We start from the raw sequence: 18810 nt of genomic DNA, 5'->3' as shown, positions 1-18810 counted from the left end.
AATTAAAGGGAGTGAATGGTTGCTGGGCCACTACTACACACACAGCCTTGTCTTGTTATGGTGTGTCAGATTCTCTCTCTCTCTCTATCTATCTATCTCTCTCTTTGTATTGTTGTTGTGTTGTGTTGGTGAGTTTGTGCGCCTGCTGCTGCATTATCTGCAGCCCACTATTTTGTTGGACCAATGCCTCACTTTACTTACCATCTACCTTCTTTCACGATGCAATTGATGCCTTATTTGCTACCTTTGTTAGCATCTTCTTTCACATTTCTCTTTCAGGCATCAATTTGTGCTCGTTTACTTTCTAGTACACTCTCTCCTTGCCCACTACTACCATCAAAAAGACACGCCCAAATCTATATATTTTTCACTTTTCCATCTTTCTTTCATACTTACACTTCTTTTTTACTTTAAATTTCAAACCATGATTTCATACCCCCGGCTTTCACTTCTTAAATACATCCAATGATTATACTAACAAATATCTTTCGGTTTAATACATTATATATATGAGCATTTTTTTTATGTTACAAGTAAAAATGGACAGTTTGATTAATTGTTAATTGGAAAATCAAACAAAATTTTAATTGTAAATTTCATTATTAATATCCTATGACCGACCCATTCACTGAGTGGTGAGGGTCGTTTCCACCTCAATTACTTCTACAAACTGAATGGTTATTTTAAAGAGCAAGTCCGCATTTGATCAAATATCTATTAGACATCTACGTTACAAAATGAATACATTTACATGTAAAACACATTTATCAGTTTTTGTATTGTGATTAGGTCAAATCCAACTAAAATTACTAGTGAAGCAAAGAGATAGGTGATGCATTCATTGTAAATTTAAGGTTTAGTACCTCCTTTGGTCCCTCGAAAGAGGGCAAATTAAATGTTCAATTGGGTCCTACCTTTTTTTAGAAGTTTAATGTGGTCCCAAATTTTGTAAAAAGTGTGCAATCAAGTCCTTTTTGGAAACGGCGTTGATTTTTTAACAGAGCAGCTGACAGGGTGGACTGAAGTTAGCTACGTGGCTGTGAGAGGGTAATACGTGGCTGTGTGAGGGTGATACGTGGCTGTGTGAGGGTGATACGTGGCATTCATCTTGTTCTTGTCACCCAAAATGATCACGGCATTCAGGAATCATGTTATTTAGAAGGAATAGAATCTGCTAGCCGAATTCCATACGCAAACATACAGAGATGAATCTATTGTTAGCAAACATAGTATACTTGAATTTTTTTTTGCTTGAGTTCCCCTCATTCCAAGACCAAGGACCGCCGCTGAAGGAATAAACCAGAAGCTCCGTCCTTCGCCGCCGACGAACCAGGTCGAAGAAGTCGAACCATACCGCGAGGCCAGCCTTTCACCTACAGAAAACCAGAACCAAAAACAAAAACCAAAACCCAGAGATCCAGCGGCCAACCTTGGCGAAGTTTCTTTGATCTCCGCAAACCTGTCGCTCGAGACCCACCGCGCGAACCACCATCGAAACCCCAAGGGTCGCGCCTTTGCCGTTGTGTCGCTCACAAGCTCCGTCGCCGCGGACCACCCCAAAGCTGTCGCGAGTTGTCCCAACGTGAGAGAAAGGAAGCTGCCATATGTATGCAGAGCAGCGCCGAAGGAGAAGAAGAGAAGGGAAAACTATATCTTTCCCTCACATGAGCGTGACGAAGCAGACATAAGAAGAAGAGGGTAGAAAGAAATTGGGATTTCCAATTTAGGGTTCATAATCCTTTCAGATTGGGAGTTTTCCCTTTTAATTCTAATTTTAATTAGGTTCCTAATTTTCAAATTTAGGATTTTTCGAATTAGGAAAACCACGTATTACCCTCTCACAGCCACGTAGCTAACTTTAGTCCACCCTGTCAGCTGCTCCGTTAAAAAATCAACGCCGTTTCCAAAAAAGACTTGATTGCACACTTTTTACAAAATTTGGGACCACATTAAACTTCTAGAAAAAGGTAGGACCCAATTGAACATTTGCTCCCTTTCGAGGGACCAAAAGAGGTATTAAACCTAAATTTAAAATCCGACTAAAATTACTTTCGAAACCTAAAGGTGAAGCAAAGAGATAGGTGATGTATTCTTTGTAAATTTAAGATTTTACTATAACCGAATAGTTATATAATTAACTTAAGCATGAGATATTAAGGATTTAGAAAAACTTTGCAACAAAAACCTAGGACAATGTTGAGAGACTTGAAGAAAAATGTAAAATGAGTGTTTTGATTGTGATTTATTAGTTTTTCTTTTTCATTTTCAAGTGCGTTCCTCGCTCTAAAGAAAAGTATTTTCATGATATATTGATATAAAGGGACGTGTTCATATAATATATCTATATTGTATTGTTTATGATGACTTGTGCTGTGTTTTTCCCCCACACTTTAACCAAAAAAAATGTTTATCAGTTACGATATTCGGTAGTGTGTAATACATATTCTTTTCAACAGGATGATTTGGCTTAAGCAAATTCTTAAGTTAAAGTTTGTAAAATATGCAATATATATACCAAAAGTAAATAAAAGCAGAAGCGGAATCACAGTACAAGTAATATGGTCTAAGTTAGTTTAAAATAATTTTATATATATTTCCTTAAAAATTAACACTGTTATTTATTCTTACATTCATGAGTTTAATATGGAGTTATTTTCTTTTTAATTTCCTTAAGAATAAACCTCTTTTAAATTCTAATTAGACCCAGGAAATATCGTTGTCAATGATTCGTAACATAAGGGGAAAATATGCGATGAAATCTTCTGAGTGAACTGGAATAAGAAAAAAGTTGTCAACTAATAGATCTTTGGAGATGCTATTTGATTTTCTTTACATTTTAGGTAAAAGAAAAGTTTAAGGCTTTTCACAACATTTTATAAATTAAAGTCCTTCAAAACCTAAAATAAGTTTATTCGAACAAGTTAATTTTTATAATACATACATACATACATACATATATATATATATATATATATATATAATTCTTCCAATAAAATAACTATAAGGCTCAGTTTTTCAGATAAAATGATCTCAAAACAACAGAACTAATCTGACGCTAATCAATCTATTATATATTAATATGTTTAAACTAACTTAGTTTATAAATAAGAAAAATTAATCCAGATTGGAACTTCAATTTGTGATGATTATGTTTAGATATCTTTTTAATGAAATGGAAAAAGAAAACATAAAATCGGTCAATATCACACTTCGACAAGTCCTTCTCATTACTTCAAACATACAATCCTAATTTATTTTATATTACTTCAGTTTTTGTGTCTATCATAATTCTTTATTTATTTTTTTCATCAGCCCATTTGCTAATTTATTATTAATTATTTTTTGTCTTTTCTTTCTCTTGTATCCCTTTCTCCCTGAGATGTATAGATTTCGAGAGAGATTGAAAAAATCTTTTTGGAATAACATGATGACATTGCATGCCATGCCAAACTTTGTTGAGAGAAAAAACAGTACGTTTTTTTTTTATCATTGATTTGAAAAGTAATCATATATAGAAATCTATGGTAGAGAAGTAAAGTTATTATTGTTGTTATTTTAATGCGAGGAATGCATCTCTAACATTTTCCATGCATAAGCATAAAATGAATATAATATCACGTAACATCACCTCAAACACGTAGGAATCATATCTTATCGTACTTGTTTAAATAAAAGGAATTACGGAACTTAAATAATTGTCATTTCTCAAAAAGAGTATCTAACTACTTGTGCAAAGTAATTAAAAAACATTTTTTTTTACATTTTTTAAGGAAGATCAACTTAACAAAAGCTATTACATAAAAAAGCTTGTTGCTTTTATTTAATTTTATAAAAATAAAAGAAAACTTATCAATATTGGAGAGAGTAATCAAATGGAAGAAGGAATGTAAGAAGAAAATAAATTAGTTTAATAAATTAAATAACAATTAAGTTTAACAATATTTTAACTTTAAATAGATACAGATTAAAAATAATACTTGAAATTGGAGAAGTTAAATTCAGGAATATTTATTATTGAGTGGAGTTAGAAGATGATCACAAGTTCAAATCCTCTAAAGGACATTTATGGCTTAAATTTGAGACAAATCATGAAGGGACAAGGAAAAGAAAAACGTAATTTCTTTATTTTTCTTTTATTTTGTGCAACTGGGAAGGGAGGGAATAATAGAGGTGGACTTCAATTTCACGTGTCTATCTAATTTTGATGGAAGATGAAGAAATATATTTTTGTAATAGTCTTTAAGTTATATGTGTTATTGTATTAGTTTTTTGTTTCACTTTTTCTGAGGTTAAATGAGAAAAAAAAATTATATAATTTTTATTTATTTATTTATGTATTTCATCTATGACCCTAAAGAAAGCATATAGCCTTTAAGTTATAAGCAACAACCCACATTTTCTAGTAATTAAAATTTACTAAACTACCTTTATATGAAAAATGAAATTTGGTAATGTAATAAACTTTAAGTAATAAAAAGATATAGAAGCCAAAATAATTTAATATAATGATTCAATGCAGCAACCAAAGTTTAAATTGTAAAATGACGACCAAAAAACCGACAACAGATCATATCGAACAATTATGAAATTTTGCACCTAAAAATCACCGTTTTATTTGTCTATTTTTAATTTTTTTTTTAATATAAACTAAAAAAGAGTATCGGAGAATGTAAAATACATAATTTACTTAGAAAGAAAGCATTATTAATTAACATCACCCTTGATGTTTTTAACCAAATGAATGTTGGAAAGAAAAAAAGAAAAACTTTTCAAGTACGACGCATCGTTTTTTGTCGTCTAGTTTTTGTCTGATTGCGAACTGTTGTGTGTATCTATCTATCTCTTACATATCTACGTAATACCAAGGACCTCATCACCCTTTCTCTCTCTCTTTTTCGGGTTCAGAGGAGAGATTCTTCTCTCTTTTTTTTCCTTTTAGAATATGGTACAGGATAGGATCCAGTTTTTTTTTTTCTTTTTTATGCACAAAAATAACATTCCCATAATACACTATTTTTACTTTAATCACTAATAATTACTACAAAAAAGCCGAAATGGTTTTCATATGGGCCCTGCAGAAACGACAAAACCCACTAAGCAAAGCCCAAAAGACTCAGTGATGGACCGTCTCACAAGGCCACGAAATATGTATAATTGACTTGTACGAGGCTTGTATGATAAAACTATATGTAAAATAAGAGAATTTCTTTCACCACTACAATTTTTTTTCCTTGTAATAAAATTTCAAAATTATACCTGTGCTGTAATTATAGTTTTGGATTATACAATATGTAGATATTCTTGATTTTATAATCTAAAAACTTAAAAACATTATATTTATACATTCTAAATTATATAATTTGTAATACAAATTAATATTTCAGATTGTATAACATTTTACATAGAAAAGTAAAATAAATTCTAGATTAATCCATAACAAAAATTTATATTTTAAATTGTACAATCTTTAATTTAAATTTAGAAAACAATCTTAAATATAAATTATATTATCAGTAATGCAAATTTACATTACAAACGGTAAAGTGATACTTAATGCCACCATTTGTGTTTTATACCCAACTTCTTCCATGTGTTTTATACCCAACTTCTTCCATTAATTGTGTTTTATACTCATCTTCTTCCACTATGGATTGTATTTTACTTACATTACATGTGTATTGTGTTTTATACCCATATTATTTCATTTCACATGCAAGAGTAGATGACAACGGGTCGGATCGGGGATGGATAATGTCTAACCGCAACCTGACACGACAAAAAAAAACACCATCCGCACGGATACCTGCTTAAAAACTATTTGTGGATATTTTAAAACCCGCAGATACTTGCAAATATTTTAAAAAGTATATTTTTATAAATTATTAAAATAAAATTACAAAAAATATATAAATATAATATAAATTAAATTAATTATAAATTAAAATTTAATTTTAATTAAATTTAATCTTATAAAATATAAATTAATGTTAATTTTAATTAAATTTAACTTAATAAAATATAAGTTAAATTTTTATTTTTATTTTTTGCGGGGTAGTGGATATTCCCAAGTACGAGTAGTATAATATTCGCACCTAACTTGTTTATAAGCGGATATTAAAATATCCGCTATCCGCAGTCCGCATGTAGTAAATATTTGCGGGTATTAACTATTCGTCGCGAGTTTTATCCTTATGCATAAGTATATGCGAACCACACAAAAATGATCAATATTGAAAGATGGAGGGAGGTGCAAGGGTATGTGCTAAACATGGAGGAATGACCAAAGTTGAAGATGGTGGAGGTGGATGAAGAACATGAGGGTAGAGATGGAGGGAAATATGGAATTGCGGTGGTGGTGGAAGAGGGAAAAAGATAAGGTAAATTTGTCTTTTATTTTGTTTATGGAGGAGAAAAAAGAATGTATGGAGGTACATGAAGAAATACCCGTAAAATGAACTTGTAAACTATACCATTCATGAGTATTACTTCTTGACTACTTGATAAACTAGCTAAAAATTGTAAAACTAATAGAACGAATTAAAAAATTGCTGAATAGAGTTATTTAATGAGCTATTTTGCAGACAAATATTTTATACTTAATTATTTGAGATAAAATGGAATTTCAAATAAATCAGCAAAGACAAAAAGTATAAATTAACTTATTTTATAATTTACTTAAAATAAGTCACAAATGCGAGGTACTAAATGAAAACAAAGCTAGAAGTAGGTTGTATAAAGTCGAGTCAAAATTGTTCATACTCGTTTTTATTTTTCTTAAAATAAAAACAAATAAACACTCCACATAATGTCTTGCAACGAAATCACAACTTTGAATAGATAAATTTCCCAAACTTATAGATTGTTTTTGAAATCAGATTTTGCTATGTAAACTCATCATCTGGCACGTACTTTGGTCAGTTTTTGGTACCTGGCAATGGAAAAACAGAGGAAAGAAATTGCTTGAGGCTCTTATTATAGAGCCAGGGTCGCTCCAGGTGAACCAGGTGACCCGCACTCTTTATGCCTTCATATGTCGCATTATTTCCCACCTTCCTGTCACATGTTACACAGCAAAAAGAAATCAGATAGCATTAATTAGAGGCAATAGGTTGATTATCATTGTGTTCAACCCTTCTCGGCTGTATTGTATAATCATTTAATGAATAGTATATGCTTTATTAGACTGGCACGTTGATTTGACTTACAAGTTGAATCATGCAAGGTCTATAAAAAGAAAAAAGGAAACACGCTCACATAGTATGAGATGAAGTGAGTTTCTAATTTTTTCATACACTTGGTGGGCAACCACCGAATGAAATTTGCAAACGTTAATAGGACACATCTTCTGATTTAAATTTTTAAATGACTTTATCATATAAAAAAAATGATCTTATTTTTTTATTTGCAATTAAAACTTTGTCAATGTTTGTGAATACAGAATACCAGATTGTGAGAAAAATCATTGTGAAGAGATGCTATTTCTGCGGTTTGAATTTCTTACTCTTTCATTTTCTGCGCAAACTCTAGTTTAAAAATTTTGTCATCCTCACCCCATAGAAGATGTATTCGCTGCAAAGGAAGAAGTGAAATACTGAAGTTAACATGAGGAAAAGATGAAGACTAAGAAAGAATTTGAATGAAGATGAAGATTATACCTGGTGAAATTTTGGGATTTTGATCTCTTTGTAGCTAATGACTAAGGCCTCCAACAGCTCAGCTCGCTCCTTCCTATTTGAGTACATTGCCTGCAATTGATTGTGCTTACACACTAAGGAAGTAAGCTTTCAAATTCAAACAAAAACTCTTTGTTTTCAAATATCCTTTTATAAATTTCAGCATAACATTTTCTTCAAATATCTTTATTTAATAAATATGAAAAAGTTATAATAATGAATAAAAAAATATAATAACTCATAAATATTAAAAAATAAAGGTATATATATTAAATAACTAATTTAAAGTTACCTTTTAAAAAATAAATAAAAAAACTCCTTAAACAAAAGGAGTAGAGAGTATAATAAAATTAAGGATAGAAATCTCAAAGTGAAACCAATCCTCTTCGTCTTATATGGTAAGTTAAAAATGGGCTATCTCAGTTTAGTTCATTGTTTTTATAATCTTATAATCTTATTCATTCTACAACATGCTGATGAGTTGACTTTACTTTCTTAATTTATTTTATGAAAAGAAAATATTTCAATACGATTTTACATTCATTTTCATTTTATATATTATTTTTACTCTCCCACTTAAAAGAATATTAAATACGCATAGGTAATCTTATTTTACCATTATTCTTATTTTATATGTTATTCATTTGATACATATTTCATTAATCATTATTATAAATATAATAAGTAAAATAAAGACTAGAAAAAGAAATTAATTACATATTTAAATTATTCAAACATTACTAAAAGCTTTAAAAATAAGTATAATAAAAAATGATAAATAATTATATTGATAGATCACGGATTTATATATGCCTTTGTTTATTTTTCGTTAGTAAAGCCATTAAGTGTGCTTTAAGAAATCACAAATAAACTCTATTTTGCATTTTTTACATTAATTGCTTTATAATATTCTTATTCTCGTAAACATAACCAATTTTATTAATCCATAACATAGAACAAAATAACCAAATGAGTATTTAGTCTCCGTAATGAAATATTATATAAAATGTAATTACCATATTATGAAAATTGATTAGAGAATATGTTTAGAACTATTTGTTATACACACACATCTTTTATAATTTTAATATACAATTTAGTAATTATGTTTTTCATTTTAATAATTGTTATAAAATTAAATTTCTGATAATAAGTATTTTTTTATCGTAAAGGAAGGTAACACTAAAAAACATAAAGGCTTACTTATACTTCCTTTAGTAAATTAATGTTCTATGTAACACCTTTTCAACTCCTACAAATAATTTGTATTTATAATACAACATCATTTTAAAACTAGATATTTGTTGACAGTTATATGCTCGGATTTCTAATTACATTCAAATTTGCAGCATTTTTTAATATTATAAAACAGAAATTTAATATTATTTCAAAATTATTTTTGTTAATTTTCTCTACTAATCTATAATAAACTTAAAAATATATATACATGTTAGAGAATTTATTATATTATCTTTATTTTGCTGATTGCCCAAAGCTAATTTTTGTTGTTATTTTCTCTTGCCATTATATCATATTACTTATATTTTGTCAGAATAATTATAGATGATACATTTTTATTTTTATTTAATATACATTACAACTGATAATAAAAAAATATTTTTTATACATTTAAAAATAAAAAATAAAATAATGTTAAATAAATATAAAAAAAATCTGTGTTTGTGAAACTATCGTCTGATTAAGATGTGTTGGCACTTCTCTGCAGACACTTTGTGGTAGGTTTCGTTTTTATCCAAATCTTCACTATGTGACGATAAAAATAAAAGATTAGGTGGTGTGTTGTTTTTCTTATAGTTTGATTTTGTTTATTTGATTTTTAAGGGGTAAGTGTTTTACTTTTCTCTTTTTAAGTTAGAAAAGCGTTTTTTGTTTTTTATTGACTTGAAGATTCTTTTTATTATTAACATTTTCACTGCAAATAAATTTTTATTCTCTATAATTAGCTTTCCTTAATCGTTAAGATGTTTGTTTTAAAGAATTGATTTGGAAAAAATAAATGGATAAATTTGAGGGATTTGAGAATGAGTTTATTGTTATTCTCGTAGGAAATTTAGAAGTGAGAGAGAATTTAAAAGTAAAATTTATAAAATTTAGTGTAGAATTTCACCGATGTAACAGATAAAAAAATATTATTTAATTGATAAAAATTGAAGATTATCAAAACATTCGTAATTATAAAAGTAATATAAAATAATATTTGTTAACATTATATTTAATTGTAAAAATATTTATAAAAAAAATAATTTTTAAAATGTAAAAGAAAATGTAATTTAATAAATTGAAGTAATTTTTTTAAATATAGTATATTTTAAAAAACACAGGGGAACCGAATCCATGAGAAGATAACCGAACACAACGTGAAGTGTATCTCATCTATGCACTGAAACCGAATTCATGAAGAGGGGATCGAATACAACATGAAGCTGTATCTCTTCTATACATTGGAACCGAATCCATGAAGAGAGAACCGAATATAAGATGAAGTTGTATCTCTTCTATACATTGGAACTGAATCAACGCCGGCATAACCGAATACACCCATTAGTTGTATTATGCAACATGGTGGAACTGAATACTCCCAACCCTGGAATCGAATCCACGCGTGAATAAAGTCCTTCCTCAACCTCCTCCAAACGTTAAGAAAAAAGGTTGTGGTATTTTACAAAGGACCGCGATATTCCAACAACATTTTCTTAACACATTTTTTACAACGTCAAGTGTCGTGCTTTCATTGGTTTGTTTTAAAAATAATATTTTATAAAAACCTTCAAAATGGAAGTCCGTAACCCTTCTTTTAACTGAAAATCCGAAAATACCCCTTTCTCTATTTCATTGGAGACAAAGGTCCCTTCTCGTGAAGGTCCAAGGTCACGTTTCGCAGAGAAACTTTTATGCGTGCCTTAGAGGACCAAGAATTTCTAATTGAAGAACTTAAAAGGAGGGTTGCAAGTTTGGAGGCACAATTGGCTGAAGAGAAGGCAAGAAGGCAAAACAAAGATGACGTTGGACAAAGTGTGCCGCGTAGAGAACCATCCGTGAACACTGGTTTTGTATCCCCTACTGACATTGACGGAAATGAACAACCTTTGAAGACGTATGTTAGGGTTCGTTACAAGGAAAGAGCACTTAGGACTCCATACACCAGAACCGTAGTGCTTAGAATAAAAAATGAGTGATATGTGTATTTAGTTGATTAATGGAAAGTAAATGATAATTGTAATAATTGTAAATAGATTAAGAAAACAAAGTGTAATGTATCGGATTTAGTTCAATGATATAAAATTTGAGTTTTTGTTTGAATTGGTCTCATATTTTATTTTTTCAATACCATTGTTATTATGAGTTGTGGGTTTGTGGATTTCAGAATGTGGTCAAGTTTAGTGTCTCCTAAGTTGCAGACTTGTTTGTAAGATGTTGGTGTTTGAGTGGTCATTCTGGGTAACATGGGTGACCAATGTCAAAACCAGTTCATTTGAATGACAATTTGAGTGGGGGTGATGTGATGTGAGGCCAAGGAGTGTGGAGTGACCCCTCATCACTTGGAGGACCAAGCTGTGCAAGGGATGACTGAGGGTGTTGAATAAATGCTCTGGTAATCGTTTACAACTTCCTGGTAAACGATTACCCGAGAGAAAATGAGATTTTGTACAGAAAGTCCAACTGAGGTAGTCAGTCAGGTTAACAGGGGTGACCATTGTCAAAAAAATTGGGTTTGAGGCACTTTTGCACTTGTCTGAGGCTGTTCCTGGTGTTTCAAGGGTGGGAGAGGGTGGTTAGTGATGTGATGATGTCCCAAGGAGGGTGGAGTAACACCTCATCAGTTCGAGGAACCAGCTGTGCAAGGGATGACTGAGAGTGTTGAAAAAAGGCTGTAGTAATCGTTTACAACCTCCTCGTAAACGATTACCCGAGAGAAAATTGGATTTTGTACAGAAAGTCCAACAGAGGTAGTCAGTCAGGTTAACAGGGGTGACCATTGGAAAAAAAAGTGAGTTTTAGGCACTTTTGCACTTGTCTTAGGCTGGTCCTGGTGTTTCAGTGGTGGGAGAGAGTGGTTATAGATGTGATGATGTCCCAAGGAGTGTGGAGTGACCCCTCATCAGTTGGAGGAGCAAGCTGTGCAAGGGATGACTGAGAGTGTTGAAAAAAGGCTGTGGTAATCGTTTACAACCTCCTAGTAAACGATTACCCGAGAGAAAATTGAATTTTGTACAGAAAGTCCAACAGAGGTAGTCAGTCAAGTTAACATGGGTGACCATTGTCAAAAAAAGTGAGTTTTAAGCACTTTTGCACTTGTCTTAGGCTGGTCCTGGTGTTTTAGTAGTGGGAAGTGATGTTTTGGCACCCCATGATGGAGGGAAAAAACAATGTTTATGAGATGAACAACTTGGGTGAGATAACATGCTGTCAACTTTGACCTTTACTAGCTATTTTACTGATAACTTTTCCCACTGACCTCCAAATGATGTGATTCTTTTTTTATTAGAAACTAGACTCAAAAATCTTTCCAATGACTACTAATTTGTAATTTGTGGACATCTGAGTTGGTACATTTTATTCTTTAAAGTTAGCGTTTCATATATTTTTGCCAACTCTGACATTTGCTTGTTCTTTTGCTCATAACTTTCTCCACCGAACTCCAAATGAGTTGATTCTTGTTTTGTTTGAATCTATACTCAAAGACCTTTCAAATTATGCCTTAGAAATCAAGTTTACACCTTTTTTGACACTGTAATCGATTACAAGGACACTGTAAACGATTACCGAGAGAAAATTAGATTTTGTACAGAAAGTCCAACATAGGTAGTCAGTCAGGTTAACATGGGTGACCATTGTCAAAAAAAAGTGAGTTTTAAGCACTTTTGCACTTTTCTTAGGCTGGTCCTGGTGTTTCAGTGGTGGGAAGTGATGTTTTGGCACCCCATGATGGAGGAAAAAAACAATGTTTATGAGATGAGCAACTTGGGTGAGATAACATGCTGTCAACTTTGACCTTTGCTGGCTATTTTACTGATAACTTTTCCCACCGACCTCCAAATGATGTGATTCTTTTTTTATTAGAAACTAGACTCAAAAATCTTTCCAATGACTACTAATTTGTAATTTTTGGACATCTGAGTTGGTACAGTTTATTCTTTCAAGTTAGCGTTTCATATATTTTTGCCAACTCTGACCTTTGCTTGTTCTTTTGCTCATAACTTTCTCCACCGAACTCCAAATGAGTTGATTCTTGTTTTGTTGGAATCTATACTCAAAGACCTTTCAAATTATGCCTTAGAAATCAAGTTTACACCTTTTTTGACATGTAATCGATTACAAGGACACTGTAAACGATTACCCGAGAGAAAATTGGATTTTGTACAGAAAGTCCAACAGAGGTAGTCAGTCAGGTTAACATGGGTGACCATTGTCAAAAAAAGTGAGTTTTAAGCACTTTTGCACTTTTCTTAGGCTGGTCCTGGTGTTTCAGTGGTGGGAAGTGATGTTTTGGCACCCCATGATGGAGGAAAAAACAATGTTTATGAGATGAGCAACTTGGGTGAGATAACATGCTGTCAACTTTGACCTTTGCTGGCTATTTTACTGATAACTTTTCCCACCGACCTCCAAATGATATGATTCTTTTTTTATTAGAAACTAGACTCAAAAATCTTTCCAATGACTACTAATTTGTAATTTTTGGACATCTGAGTTGGTACAGTTTATTCTTTCAAGTTAGCGTTTCATATATTTTTGCCAACTCTGACCTTTGCTTGTTCTTTTGCTCATAACTTTCTCCACCGAACTTCAAATGAGTTGATTCTTGTTTTGTTGGAATCTATACTCAAAGACCTTTCAAATTATGCCTTAGAAATCAAGTTTACACCTTTTTTGACACTGTAATCGATTACAAGGACACTGTATACGATTACCATAGTGTTTTTTCTACAGATTGGCTCTGCACTTGTCCAACTTGGTCCCCTAAGTAAGAATGGCTTCTTCTCCACTTCTTGGGGTCACCTCCCATCAATTTCCACTCTCTACCTCGACTGAAACACCAACACCAAGTAAATACAAGTGGACTTGTGCCTGAAAGTAACAATTTTTACCAATGATCACCCATGACACCACAGCTGAGTACTTCAGTTCAACTTTCTGTACAAAACAGTGACTTCTCTCGTGTAATCGTTTAACAGGCCACTGTAAACGATTACAACAGTGTTTTTTTTGTAGATTAGCCATGCACTTCTCCAACTTGGTCCCTTCAGTAAGAATGGCTTCTTCCCTACTTTTTGGGGTCACCTCCCATCACCTACCACCCTCTACCACCAGTCAAACACCAGCACCAAGTAAATACAAGTGGACTTGTGCTTTAAATTAACAGTTTTTGCCAATGATCGCCCAGGACACCACAACTGACTACTTCAGTTCAACTTTCTGTACAAAACAGTGATTTCTCTCGTGTAATCGTTTACGAGGCCACTGTAAACGATTACGACAATGTTTTTTCTGCAGATTAGCTCTGCACTTGTCCAACTTGGTCCCCTCATTAAGAATGACTTCTTCCCCACTTCTTAGGGTCACCAAACATAACCTCCCAACCAGTAATGACTCTTAAATTCACTTGTATGGTTTTTTGGTCAACAAATTCCACAACTTATATTCATTTCTGAAACCATTACCTACATTTTAAATACTTATTAATATTTTGCGGTCTTTTTTCAATATAACACCTTTGTTCATTATAACACACATAACGTAAAAAGAATTAAATTCATGACACCCAAACCGCCACCAAACTTCGAATCAGAAAAAAATACAAGAATAGGGTTAGAACGACAGAGAAGATAGAGGTTAGATCGAGAGAGAAGATAAAAGGGATGAAAGAAGTGTAGAGGTGAGAGCAAAAAAACGAAAACCGCGAAACCAAAAATGTTAAACTTGTAAACTTTTCTTCCAATTTTGCCCTTAGTCAGATAACCTCTCTCTATTTTTTTTTATTAAATTTGACCAATGCAAAGACGCCACCTGGCGTTGTCAAATTGTTGGCAAAAATTTGTTGTCGACATATCATTTTTCTTTTACAAAAGTTTGAGAGTATGAGTAACATTTTATATGGAATCTGCTCAAATCTTTAACAAATGAGCGAGATAAGAAAAAACTGTGAATCCTACAAATTTTCGCAAATGTATCTTTGTTGATTTGTCCAAACAAACACATATTATCTCTCAAATCCATCATTCGTAATCTTCTTCAACATTTAACTCCTCTCATACGAACACATCATAAATATTCATAGGTAGTGTTATGTTTATTTGTTTATTTATTACTATTTTATTTTTTTTTTTCTAAAGAACAGAGGTGAGTGTTTTATTTTTCTTATATGAATGTTTCATTTTTATTTCAAGTTTTTTTTATTGATTACTAACTTTTTTATTTATGTACGAAATATTAAAACAAAATGTTAGAGTATTAAAAGCAAAAGGTAAGAGTTTCGAGTTTTAGATTTGTAAAAGTTTATTTATAGACACGTATTAATTTTTATTTTTTAACTTTTGATAAATCTTATCAAAGACAAGAACTGCGTTTCATTTCTGAATTTACAAATAAACCCATTTGCTTATTCATAGCATTATTTATGAAAATTGAATTTGAAAAAAATGTCTAATTTTAAATTTAAATTAATTAAATTATAAACATTTGAACTTTGTTTTAGAAAAACATAGATTTTAAAAAAATAATATAATTTGATTATTTAAATTTAGATCTATAAAATTGAAATTAATTATTTTAAATAATAAAAATTTATAATTTAAAATCATTCTTTATACTTAAAGTGAATTTATATTTAATTTAATTATAATTAATTAAACTTACATAAAAAATTTCGAAATTAAATTAATGTATATTTTAACTAAATGTTAAATATAAGATCTTATATTATACCATATTTTATTACACTATGTCATAATTTTAAGAAGAGTCATAATTTCTTAATATAAATGTTAACTTAACATTGGACTCTTCACTTTAAAAATTTTAAAATTAGAAAAAATAATGAATTTATCACTTAAAAACAAAAAATTTAAAATATAAAAAAATTAAAACTTAATATATTAAATATTCTTGACATTTCACATATAATATTAGAAGAAGTAATAAATTTATTAACTTAATATATTAAATATTGTTCTTAATAACTATTTTAAATATATACATTTATTTATTTAAAATAATACTTTAATTAAGTTTATAAACAATAACATATATTTATAAATTAATTTAATATTCATAAATCACACATAAAAAGTTAAATATAATATATAAAATAACATACTTAAAAAATCACATTCAAAATTTTACATAATTTTAATCAAAACATGAATTTAAAAATAAAATTACAAATTACAACAAAAATATATAACATAATCATTATTTCAATGCCCTCATAAAATACTAATATTTTTATCCATTTCAAAATGTCAATATATTAAAATAAATATTAAAATATTAAAACTATTTACAAAAATAGTATTCAAAATTAATCTTTTTATTATGCGTTGAATTATTTTTCTAAATTTTTTGTAGTTATTAAAATTATTTCTTATACTATACACATCATCAATTAAAATATTATTAATAACATTAAAGTAATATCAATAATAATACATCAACTAAATTATAAAAATACTTTATTAGTAACATAATAAATATAAATTTTTTTAATTTAATAAACTATTAACACAAATAAAGAGAAATAGTAAAATAATAAAAATACATTCATTTGACTCTTCTTCAATAATAATAATAATAATAATAATAATAATAATAATAATATATTAGAATTCTAAATTAAAAATAATATAAATATAATTAAAATATTATTATTTTGAATTTCATGATATCATCCTCCACACCTAAAAGTATCCACTGTTTTCAAACCAGTTTATTCTTAAAGAAGAAATATGCAAGGAAATGCAAAGAACGTGATGTGATTTACATGCGTAGAAGAGAAAGAAACCTGTAAGAAGTCTGCGTAGAAACGGTTGGGTAAGGAGAGGTTTCTGTAACAAGCAACGGAAAGAAGGGTCTTCAGTTCCCCAACGGACACCGGCAACAACATCTCCGAACACGACGAATACCCAATCCCTTCCACTGCTCTCGAAACTACAGAATCCGTAATAGCCACAACGGCGCCAGACACCACTGCACCCTCCACCATCTCAGCGTACATCTCAGCCATTTTCAACGCCACAAACCCTCCATAACTGAACCCAACCAAAACGCACTTCTCCACCCCGAGCTTCCCCAACCCTGCCGCCAAACACTCCGCTTGAAACTCCGGCGACCGTTCCGCCTTATCGGTGACGGATCCACCGAAGAAGAGAAGGTCCGGAACATAGACCGCGTAGTCTCTCGTCAAAGCTGCTACCTGACACTGCCAGTTGATGATTCCGTCGCCGCAGAAGCCGTGCAGGAGAACCACCACTGGTTTGGAAGAAAGGCATTTGGCGCTCGAGACGGCGTCGCATGGCCCCCAGAATTTTAGAACCGTCCCTGGCTCTATCTCCACCATATAAGGTGTCAACCCCACCGCCCTCAGTAGCCAATGCAACAACCAACCATATGCTGTTACAACGTTAACCATTTTCAGTCCCTCAATCTCTTCACCCACTCAGTAGAATACATTTCAATAGAAGTGAAATATTATGATACTTATATTGAATCGTTCTCTTACACCTCCATAGCTATGATCCTGCACCACCTTATTTACATTGTTGTCTTTTGATTTAAGAGAATTACATTTTTGTCTTTTGATTTGAAAGAAGTACGTTTTTGTCTTTTGATTTAAAAGAAGATTGGACCCGTATGAGTTATGATCGAGTATCAATGGTATTTACTTTTTACCAACCAATTAAATGAAGTTGTGTATGCATCTTTTTCACTTCTGTTTTTACTTACTTCCTTATTTTTCTTTTGTTTCCATTGTCCATTTTCGTAGTCTCCGTGGTAGTCCTAGTGGTACTAACTGTTGTCGTGGTGGTCTCTAATAATTATTTTTTAGACCGACATTAAACGTAAGTGGATCGACTTTCTAAAATCGGTTAAAAATTAAATATAATTAGAAATACATTTAATTCTTAATTGATTTTTTAAAATTTATAAATTCTTAATCGATCAAAATCGATTAAGAGTCAAACTTATTTCGAATTATGTTTCGTCCTTAACCGGTTTTAATGTAACATTTGCTGGATTTGAAAATTAATGGTTAATTATTATGTTTAAATTGAAAAATTAAAACATCTATATTTATCAAATAATGTTGTAACCAAAAGAGGTAAAAGTGTCCACCGCGTTGCATGTGATCATTGTGCAGTTAATTTAGAAAATATGGGGTCCATGTACGATCTTGTGGCAAGTGTTAGGATAAAATTTCATGTTAAATATTTTTAGATTACATTATCTTGAGCAATCCTCCCTCCATCTCACTCATTTATTTCTGCACCTCTTATTTTATACATTTGTCTTTTATTTATTAAATTATTTATTAAAATCAAATAAAAATTAATGATGAGTTAATAATTTCCTAACTATCAACAACCCTAATTCTCATTTTATTGTTCTACATGTACCCTTTCCTCTTCTTATTATTTTTGACTTTAAAATAAAATGATAGACAAATCAAAAAATAAAAGATATTCCAAAAACATATTCAATATTATTTTATCATAAAATATAACATAAAAATAAAATTTATAAAATATATAAATATAAAATATTAACACAAAACTATATAAAATATTAACCAAAATAAATTAAATATACTAACATAACATTTCATACATATATTTTTTTAAAAAATTTAATACTATAAATAAATATCAAAAATACTAAATAATAAAAAATATAAAGAAATACAATTTATAAATTTTAAACAAATTTAATTAAATATAATAAAAGAAAATAAAGTAATAAAAGAAACCCTAAAAAAAGCAAGCAGCCCATATCCAAGTGAAACCCTAAAAAAGCAAGCGACGCAGCTCCAAGTGCGGCCACCGTAAACCGCAGGTTGAAGTGCGGCTAGCCTTATCCGCAGTTCCAAGCGGCGACTCGTCAACCGCAGTTTCAAGTGTCG

General features: G+C 30.6%; 1 protein-coding gene across 1 annotated transcript; it reads right to left on the bottom strand.

The window, feature by feature from the left end:
• Window positions 1–6648: 6648 nt before the first annotated feature.
• Window positions 6649–17479, bottom strand: LOC124824467 (uncharacterized). The gene is made up of 4 exons (XM_047296900.2): window positions 16696–17479; window positions 7656–7745; window positions 7502–7569; window positions 6649–7053 (listed from the first exon to the last, which is right to left on the bottom strand). The coding sequence occupies exons 1-4, from the start codon at window positions 17320–17322 to the stop codon at window positions 6915–6917; spliced, it is 924 nt and encodes a 307-aa protein (XP_047152856.1). The 5' UTR covers window positions 17323–17479; the 3' UTR covers window positions 6649–6914.
• Between the last annotated feature and the right edge of the window lie 1331 nt (window positions 17480–18810).

The sequence above is a fragment of the Vigna umbellata genome, chromosome 10, assembly GCF_029865625.1.
Source record: "Vigna umbellata cultivar VRB3 chromosome 10, Vumbellata_1.0, whole genome shotgun sequence".
Taxonomy (NCBI): domain Eukaryota; kingdom Viridiplantae; phylum Streptophyta; class Magnoliopsida; order Fabales; family Fabaceae; genus Vigna; species Vigna umbellata.
Note: the sequence above shows the minus strand (reverse complement) of the source record. Positions and strands in the feature narration are given on the sequence as shown.

What these genes read in the sequence shown, in the direction of transcription:
- LOC124824467 (XM_047296900.2), bottom strand. Translation starts at nt 17,322, where the DNA reads ATGGTTAACGTTGTAACAGCATATGGTTGGTTGTTGCATTGGCTACTG. An exon ending in AAATCCCAAAATTTCACCAG is followed by an intron (nt 7,570 to 7,655) that starts GTATAATCTTCA and finishes CTTCCTTTGCAG; the next exon opens with CGAATACATCTTCTATGGGG. An exon ending in TTTGCGCAGAAAATGAAAGA is followed by an intron (nt 7,054 to 7,501) that starts GTAAGAAATTCA and finishes AACATGTGACAG; the next exon opens with GAAGGTGGGAAATAATGCGA.